General features: G+C 38.9%; 1 protein-coding gene and 1 non-coding gene across 2 annotated transcripts in view; both read right to left on the bottom strand.

The window, feature by feature from the left end:
• Positions 1-9,537, bottom strand: part of Atp6ap2 (ATPase H+ transporting accessory protein 2) — a gene marked incomplete at its 5' end in the record, with an annotated part of 31,067 nt that extends 21,530 nt beyond the window's left edge. The window contains 4 exons of the mRNA XM_015488008.2: positions 242-379; positions 543-638; positions 7,301-7,432; positions 9,382-9,537. Coding sequence (XP_015343494.2) covers positions 242-379; positions 543-638; positions 7,301-7,432; positions 9,382-9,537 — 522 coding nt within the window. The remainder of the gene's footprint in view (positions 1-241; positions 380-542; positions 639-7,300; positions 7,433-9,381) is intronic.
• On the bottom strand, positions 6,636-6,708 carry Trnaa-agc. The gene has a single exon. It is a non-coding gene; the product is annotated as a tRNA-Ala (tRNA).
• Positions 9,538-9,921: the final 384 nt, after the last annotated feature.

Below are 9,921 nucleotides of genomic sequence, written 5' to 3'. Positions count from 1 at the left end.
AAAAAAAAAAAAGGCTCCAGATGTGGCTCAGTGGTTAAGCACCCCCAGGTTCATTCCCCAGTAAACACGTCCCCCACCCACCCCAAAAAAAGAATATTACACCAGTGGAAAAAACAATTTACTCCAGCAGTAAATCTGTATGATTTTTTATTTTCTAAAAATTCTAACATTTCAAAGTAACGTAAGGAATGGAAAGTTAACAATGATATTTATCTTTTCATTCAACAAGTGCACTACTTACTTCATTGTTCCTACTCAGAGAATTGAGGGGAAGTGAATTGAGAACAGAGTTTTCTTGAAACAGGCGACTACGGAGCTGCCGCAACGTGACTGAAAGGTCTTCAAACACCGAGTTTGCCTTCCCCACCATATACACTCTCTGCAACGAGAACCCCAGACTGAAGTCACCCACAGTCTACAGTCCGCTCAACACAAGGAGGTCTGACAGTATTTTTCATAAAACTGTTTTTCAATTTTCATTAAGTCATGAAAGCTGCTTTTATTTTTTTTAAAGCATCTTAAATAAAAACTTTAGCACTTACTTCCTCACTAGGAGCCAACTGCAAAACTACGGGAGTTTCTTCAGAAAACAAGGAGTGAATGGAATTTGAGACGCTGTCAAGACTAAAAGGAACCGCCTGCGATTTAAGAATAAGACCACAGTTATTTTCTGAATAAAAGTAGGAAAAAAAGTCATTTAGATGGTATTAAGAAAGAAGCCTGGGGACTTTGGTTTTGGTACCTGGGGCACTTTACTGCTGAGCTACATCCTCAGCTCTTTTTAATTTAATTTTTCTTTTGCAGCAGGGTCTTACTAAGTTGCTGAGGTTGGTCTCTAACTTGTAATCCTCCTGCCTCAGCCTCCTGAACTGCTAGGATTACAGACATGTGCCACAGAGCCTGGGTGGCACCGGTACTTTTTATGGAAATTTGGAAGATGAACGCCTGGAGCCCTTTTAAGGCTACAGAGGATTAAACAGCCCCCTAGTGAGCAGAGTCTGTATTCCCAATGTGACTAGATGAGATACAACTCAAACATGCACAGGACACTATGTAGCACAAACCATTTTCTGGTGGTCATTCATACTTGAAGCAGCAACACATTTGGTTTCAATATTGATTAAACATGCTACAATGAATGTGTAAAGTATTTACTTGTATTTAAGAGATTTGAGGAATCGAGGTACTGAATTTAATTGAAAGAATTAGACCTCTTTTTCCATTTTGAAAATTTTTAAATGGATAATAAGATTTAGGGTTCATCTTCAGATAGACTGAAGACTCTCAGACAGGCTATAAAGTATACTCCAAGAATTTAAGGCTCTTATCTTAGGAATGCATGAAGGTATTAGTAGACAGAAATACCCAACTCTGGCAAGACCTCCTTATTTACTTGAAATTTGTATCAAAATATAACAAGCAATCCATACTCATTGTTGAATTCATTAGGAAAGTATGAGTTCATGTTGGAGACATTTTATCCTGATCCACAGCAGAATTTTAGTGATTATTTTTTTGTTGCTTTCTTCACTCTGTTATCTGGTATAAAAATGTAGTAACAATATGTCATCACTCTTGATTTTAAGTAAGAGTATGTTAATAATTGTGAAGGTGTTAATATTTTTAATTTTTTATATATCTTAATGTTAATTATAAAAAAGAACTATGTACATGTTATATTATCAAAATATATATAACATGCAAACAATATAGTGTACATATCCTGGGGTAACAACTCAATAAGCGTTTATACAAATGTATGCATTCATGTAACCCATGCAGACAGGAGGTAGAGCGTCATCAGCACCCGAGAAGCACCCACCTCCACCCCCAGGGGTGACCAAAATGCTGGCTTCTATCTCCATAGTTGGCTTTGTTCAACATTTTTTTTCAAGGTCTAATTAACATTTATGGAACAAAAGCAGAATATACATATTTTTTCAAATATCCATGGAGACGTTACCAAAGTAAACCATATCCTAGGGAGTGAATAAAAAGTTTTTTTTTTTTTTGGTTCTACATTATTTTAAAAAATAAATTGTAGTAATTTCCCCACAAAAATTATGTTATTCCTGATATTACTTTATTAAAATAAGCAATACAGCAGTGTTTCTGTTTTAGTGGAGATTTTTTAGTGATTTTTTTCCCCAATAGTTCCCTTTACTACTTACAAGTTCATGTTTATAAGGAGCAAATTAATGCTAATGTGGTGCAGGCAGGCAGAAATCAATGTGATTATATAAATCTCACTGATGAAATCCCAGCATCAAAATTAAGCTTATCAATTTTATACTTCTGTGAAATGAAATCAATTTTTCTGTTACTCAAGATGCACATTAACTCTTCCCAAAATTCTCTTAAAATGAGTTTATGGGTAACTGAGGTGGGGGGAAGAATGTGCAAACTTGCAAAAGCACACTGTGACCAGCCCCCCCACACACACACACACCCCAGTCACCACAAGTGCTTTCCTTTTGGGATCACAGTCACCTCCTCAGGCTTTGCAGGGAAAACACAAGCAAGTGACAAACTTCCCAACCTCATTTCACCTAGTGAAATGGCGCTTGGGTCAGGAAAGTTGAAGGTAAATGCTAACATGTCCCTAGCAATCGCATAGGAGAAGTGAATGAATCAGATGACTGCCAGACTGTGAAGGAGAAGAAATAGTTATCTAGACAACCAAGCTCACCAAGCAAGAAGCTGAGCTGCTGAGAACACAGCGACTGTTTTCTGCCACCATATTCTAAGGAAAGGCCCGTTTGTCCAGGAATTTCTGTATCTACAGGACTTGAAATACTAATTAAAACAGCTAGCTAATCAAATGGAAGCTTCATTAAGTGGAATTCTAAGACACTCTGGTTTTAAGGTTTCGTGTCTGCCATCTGAGCCTTCTGTATCGTTCCCCATCTTCTGCCAGGAAAAGTATTCTAAGCAGCCAATCAGGGGCAAGCAATAAAAGGAGCTCTCTTCACAGCTTCTCATGTAAAGTGAGACTAGTCTGTTTTAAAATGTTTGGTTTTGGATTATATGCTAATAAAAATCTTGCAATGGCATTTTGGTTTTTTATATATTTATTTTAAAGAAACTCCACAATGATTTTCCCAGGAATCACATAATAAATGACATTAATACTCTTGGTGAAAATGTTCTGCCTTCCTATCTTTATTGTTTCCTTCCTTCCACTTTACTTGCATTTACTATGAAACTTTTTGGTTTCTTGTTTTTTCTTTTTTTAAAATATTTTTTAGTTGTCAATGGACCTTTATTTATTTTTTTATCATTTTCATTTTTTAAAAATTTGTTTTAATTAGTTACACATGACAGTACAATGATCTTCACATATCATACATTTGGACCTTTATTTTATTTATTTTATGTGGCGCAGAGGATTGAACTCGGGGCCTCACGCATGCTAGGCAAGCACTCTACCACTGAGCCACAACCCCAGCCCACTTTTTGGTTTCTTTAGCTTATTAATTTCCAATCTTATATAACCTAAATTGTCTAGTATGTGCATCTTAAGCTATAAATTTCCCTTTTACACTGGGTGTGATGCAACACCTGCAATCCCAGAGGCTCAGGAGGCTAAGGCAAGAGAATCGCAAGTTCAAAGCCAGCCTCAGCAACTTAGCAAGGCATCCGGCAACTTAGCAAGACCCTGTCTCAAAACAAAAAATTTAAGAAGGGCTGGGGATGTGGCTCAGTGGTAAAGTGCCCCTTGGTTCAATCCCCAGTACCAAACAAAACAAAGCAAATCCCTTTTCTTACCACTTCAGCTGTTCAGCTGAACCCCACAATTTTTAAATATAAGGCTCATTATTATTCAGTTCTAAATAATGTGGAAATTTCTACAGCGATTTCCTCTTTAACCCATGAATTATTCAGGAGTGCATCTATTCCAACTGTCTTTCTTGTTATCTTTTTAAAATAAATGAATTTTCAAGAATTACATATACACAGAGTTGAAAGAGACAAATAGTTCTATAAGACATTTTATGAAAAATGTTTGCCTCGCCCCCCCCCTTTCCCATTCCTCTGAGGCACTCTCAAATCCTTTTGTTTTTACCACCTTCTTTAAATAAGATGCTTATGTGACTACATTTTGATTTTCAAGTGTAGGCATTATCTATTTACTGTCCATTCTAGAAAACAAGGACTTAGCTCTCCCGCATCACCAACCATAAACTCATCCTCTTTCCATCTTTCAACAGTCGCAGCAGAATTGTCCCTGGATTGGTGTCGTTTCATTCTTATGACTCTCTATGTAATATTCTCACCCAGCCTCACACTAGGAAATCGCCACTTTTCCAGCCCACAATGGCAATGAGGGGAAATCCGCTCTCATTCTACTCTCATTCCTTGGTAATGACAATGTCTTTTCTCTCTGAGAGCTTTTAAGATTTCCCATTTCCTTGATGATTCTTCAATTTCACTACACCTAGGTGTTATTTTGGACTTGGCCTCCTGGATATTCGGTATGCTTTAAATCTGCAGTGTCACATTTTTTGTTTGTTTTTATCATTTCCAAATACTTATTTTATTCTTAATTGACAAATAATAATTGTATACAGTTATGGGGTAGAATGTGATGTTTTGAAACATGTTTACAAGGTGGGATGGTTAAATATTAGGCTAATTAACAACCTCATATACTTTTGTGTGTGTGTGTGTGTGGTGAAAACATTTAAGACCTACTCTTTTTTTTTTTTAGTTGATGGACCTTTATTTTATTCATTTATTTTTTATATGTGGTGCTGAGATTTGAACCCAATGCCTCACACATGCTAGGCAAGCACTGTCACTAAGCCACAAGCCCAACCCTAAGACCTACTTTTTTAGCAATTTGAAAATGCAATTCATTCAACTGCCTGTAACCTCAGTTGCTTGGGAGGCTGAGGCAGGAAGATTGTAAGTTTGAGGCCAGCCTGGGCATCTCAGTGAGATCCTCTCTCAAAATACAAAAGAAGGGACTGGGGATGTAGCTCAGTGGTAGAATATCTCTGGGTTCATTTCCCAGTACCACGGCCCCCTCTGCAAAAACCCACAATGCATTATTATTTATGATAGTCACTATTTTGTGCATTAGACCCCTGAAGCATGAGCCAGCAATTCTACTTCTGGCATATGTCCCAAGGAGTCGGAATCAGCTTGCCAAAGAGATTTCCACACTCCATGTTGACTGCAGTATTAGTCACTATAGCTTTGATATGAAAGCAGCCTAGGTACCTACCCATAAGCAGAAAATGGATAAAGAAATGTGGTAGGGCTGGAACGTAGCTTAATTGTAGAGCACTTGCCTAGTATGCAAGAGGCCCTGGGNCCGATTTGCCTTGTGGTCTAGTACATGCTTGTTTTGTAAGCATGCCATGTGTGCTTGGAAATCGGCCATAGGAAAGTCTGAAAAACAAATGCCCAGAAAATCAGCATTGCACAGACCACAGTCTTACAGTAAAATGAAAATTTTTAAATTAGAAATTATTAAAAAAAGAACCCAGGGCTGAGGCTATAGCTCAGTGGTAGAGCGCTTGCCTTGCACACATGAGTTACTGGGTTCGATCCTCAGCACCACATAAAAATGAATCTACAACTATCTACAACTAAGAAATATTTTTAAAAAAAGAACCCATACATTTGGAAATGAAAAAAATTTCTAAATAACTCATCACAATCTAAATTCTGAAATATTTAGAATATCAACAAACATATCACCGATCAAAAATGTCTTACTACTGCCTCGCGTGTCTTAGTTTCTATTGCACAATTTGAATACACATTCTAAAATGGCTTTTCGGCTGATCTAGGAAGATGAGGTGTTACTGTGGCTGACACCTTTCTCGTGGCATTTTGTTTTTTCCTTCAAGTACTTTCTGACTTTCCTTCAATTATTTATTGTCCCCGTGCTGGGGAGACAAGCCAAGGCCTCGAACACGCTAAGTAAGTGCTCTACCACTGAGCTACACCCTCGGTGCACACCTTCAATTTTTTATAACAGCCAAAGGAGGTGTCCCTACAGGGTGAGTCATGAATTCAGAAGGAACCTCCCTACCCCTGTAATTCAGATTTCTCTAGGGGAATCTGGGGCCCATGGCCCAGGGCGGTAAGCCAGCTCCTCTGCAGCAGCCCCAGGCAGCTGGGGTTTCATTAGTCCCTTTCTCAAGAGCAAGTGGACAGACAGCATTTTACAGCTCCTCACCTTCGGCAGGAAACACCCTTTCAGTGTCAGCTCCTGCTTACCACGGTGGCCTCTGAGTTTTCTATTCCTATCTGGCACCTGTGTGCACCCCTTTCTTGTTTTCAGGGTAGTTGTGCTCATGAAGATGTTTTGTGACTTTTTTTTAATATTTATTTTTGAGTTGTAGTTGGACACAATACCTTCATTTTTTTTTTAAAGAGAAAGAAAGAGAGAGAATTTTTTTATATTTATTTTGTTTTTTAGTTTTCAGCGGACACAACATCTTTATTTTATTTGTATGTGGTGCTGAGGATCGAACCCAGCGCCCCGCGCATGCCAGGCGAGCCTGCTACCGCTTGAGCCACATCCCCAGCACTGGAAAAAAAATTGTGGTTTTTGTTGTGTGCACCATCCACTATGCCTGGCCAGTTTACTAATACCTTCATTTTATTCATTTATTTTTATGTGGTGCTGAGAATTGAACCCAGGGCCTCTCACATGCTAGGCGAGCGCTCTACCACTGAGCCACAACCCCAGCCCTGTTTTTGACTTTTTATCCAGCACGTCCATGTGCTTGCAGTGGACAGAGGGCCTCTCCCATCAGCTCATCGTTGCCTGAAAGGCCAGTGAAGGAATAAGCGAGCCAGCAAACAGCCTTTTGTCTCAGAGGGAAAGTTCTGAAGGGAAGGTGACAGGACAATGCCCAAGAAAATGTCAGAAGGACACACCCTCAAGTGGCTCTCTTTTAATGGCACTCTTTCTCAAGCCTCTGACCATTCTAAGCAGGGCAACTTGTCTATCTCTTATCTTAGAAAGAATTCTCATCCATGGAGAATGGCCAGGTTTCCATAACTTGATAACTACCATTATCTTTTTAATGAAACTGTGTTCTCAAAAGAATTTCGAAAGAGAGTGCGTTTTAAAGAAATTGTGTATCCAAAAATGAAAAAAAAGTGTTTAGAATTTAATTCATAATGTTCGCCAGCAAGAGAAAATGAAAAAGTGTATTCCTCTGGGCTGGGGCTGTAGCTCAGGGGCAGAGCACTTGTCTAGCATGCTAGAGGTCCTGGGTTCCATCCCTAGCACTGGCCCCTCCCCACAAAAACTTTTAGTTCGAGATATACTCACATTCTCCAAAGGGTATGAGATGACACTGCCTGGAGGGAGAGCCAGCTTGTCTACTCCCTTCACCATCACCATAATGGTAGCCCTGGGCCGATGAAACAGGTTCCCCACAGCAAGTCCTGGCCAAGAAAGATCCTAAATGTCGAAAGGCATAAAATGGTGCTTAATTATCAACTCAGAAAAACATCGCCCCATAATATCAACTAAGCAGAGTTAAGGGGTTCTGATGACCCTGGCCAAGAAAATTCACGGGGACAGTAACCATTTTATAAAATAAATAGTAGCTGCAATCTCCTAATCAAGGATGCTGATTTCTACCTTCTTCATTTTCTTAAGATTCTTGATTTGAAACAAAGTCTACTAGGAAATCAGCTCAAACTTGCTGTGGGAAAAAAAAAGCAGGCAAGTAAACACAACACAAGGACTTTTTAAATTCCACATTGCAAAACATTTTCCTCTTCCTATAACCATGGACAATTTCTTCCTCTAATCATTTTGTACCCTTACATATGGAATCACTTTTCTCTCTCTCAGTGACATAGCAAGACTGTCATTACAAAATTCTCTTTAGACTAAATACAAACAAAATTCCTTCTGAAAGTAACTCATGTCAGTTTACTAATAATTTTCTTTTTTTAATACCAGGAATTGAACTCAGGGGAACTCAATAACTGAGCCACATCCCCTGCCTTTTTTTTTTTTGTATTTTATTTAGAGACAGGGTCTCACTGAGTTGCTAACTGCCTCGATACATTGCTGAGGCTGGCTTTGAATTTAGGATTCTCCTGCCTCAGCCTCCCAAGTTGCTGGGATTACAGGTGTGCACCATCCACTATGCCTGGCCAGTTTACTAACAATTATTTCTAAAGGTAATTTTAATAGCCAATTGGAGTCAAATTTAAGGTTGTAGGGTTTGGAGTATAGCTCAGTGGTAGAGCACTTACTAAGATGAAGCCCTAGGTTCCATCCTCAGCACAAAACAAAACAAAAAAAAACCCACAATACATTAAGGTTGTAAAGAATTTAGGTACAACTTTCATCCTTAAACATACAAATATGTTCACCCTGGTTGCCCAGAGACGACACAGAGCTCAGGGGTTCCACCCTTCGGCCCAGCAGCTCAGCAGTTCCCATGAGCAGCTTCTTGCAAGCACACTAAAGATCTAGAAGGAAAGTTCCTTTTGGTGACTGAAGATATCTAGGGACCACATCAAATTCACCACATGCATAATGAGGGAGGAGACAATAAGAAAGCAAAATGCATCTCTTTCCTTCTAAGCCCTGAGCTTCAGATTTCTGGGATTGCCTGGATATAGACACCCTCCACTACAATCATGTAAGCAGCCAGTGACTACAACACATAATAGTTTCAGACTAAGAAACCAAGGTCCTAGGCTGCCCAAGGACTGCATGATTACCACGTTATTTTCCTAGTCTCAGACAAGATGTGTATCTAATATTATCATTCATAGCAAATCTATCACCTGCACTAAAGAAAAGATATATCCTATTAATAGTAGAATACCTCTGTTTATTTACTATGTGTCAATTAAAAATAAAGATATATTTAGCCAGGTACACTGACGAACGCCTGTAATCCCAGCAGCTCCCGAGGCTGGAGGCAGAAGGATCTCGAGTTCAAAGCCAGCCTCAGAAAAAGCCAGGCCCTAAGCAACTCAGTGAGACTCTGTCTCTAAATAAAATATAAAAAAGGGCTGGGGATGTGGCTCAGTGGTTGAGCACCCCTGAGTTCAATCCCTGGTACCCCCCCACCCCCAAAAGATATATTTTAAAAATATTTAAAAACTAAAAAAAAAAATAGGACAAATGCATCATCTGGTATACAAAGAATTTTTAAACGATGACTAAATAATTACATGGTAAATAATTTATAATAATTTTGTTTCAGAAACTAAGCTTGAAGCACTTATCAAAAATCTCCCCAACCAGAAATGAGCTTTCAAAAACTTTAGTAATATGCAGTGAATATACCTATATATGTTTGTTACTTCCTTGGTCTCTTAGAAGAAATCAGCAAATGTGTTTTTAGAAAGAATTGCAAGCATTTAAAAATATATACATACTTCTTTCACGGAGAAGCCCATGGATAATGCAGCCACATCTGGGATTCTTTCTCCTGGTATAGGCCAATTTCCATTTCGGAAAACAACAGACCCTGGTGATCTTAATATACTGAACTCATTCCCCCAAACCCCTGAAAAGAAAACAGATTCAATGAATCATCAGCACCATAACTCTTTTGTACCCACCTTGAAAACTGTTAAATATAATACATGTTTCCCCACCATCCACCGACTTGGCATACTAAATTACAATTGACGAAATGCTGAATCCTCAATGTCAACAAATTATTTTTCAAAGTTTAAGTTCAGTTAGATGCATATGCCTGTAAATCTCAGCAACTCGGGAGATCAGGGCAGGAGGATTGCACGTTCAAGGCCAGCCTGAGTAATTTAGTGAGATCTTGACTCAAAACAGAAAAAAGAGGGGAGGGATGGCTAGGAATGTAGCTCAGTGGTAGAGTGTTTGCCTAGGGTGCGCAGGGCTCTGGGTTCCAGCTCCAGTACCACAAAAAAAAAAAAAAAAAAAAAAAAAAAAAAAAA

Source organism: Marmota marmota, unplaced genomic scaffold (genome assembly GCF_001458135.2).
Source record: "Marmota marmota marmota unplaced genomic scaffold, marMar, whole genome shotgun sequence".
NCBI classification, from domain to species: domain Eukaryota; kingdom Metazoa; phylum Chordata; class Mammalia; order Rodentia; family Sciuridae; genus Marmota; species Marmota marmota.
The sequence above is the reverse complement of the archived record's forward strand: the minus strand, read 5'-3'. Positions and strand labels throughout refer to the sequence as shown.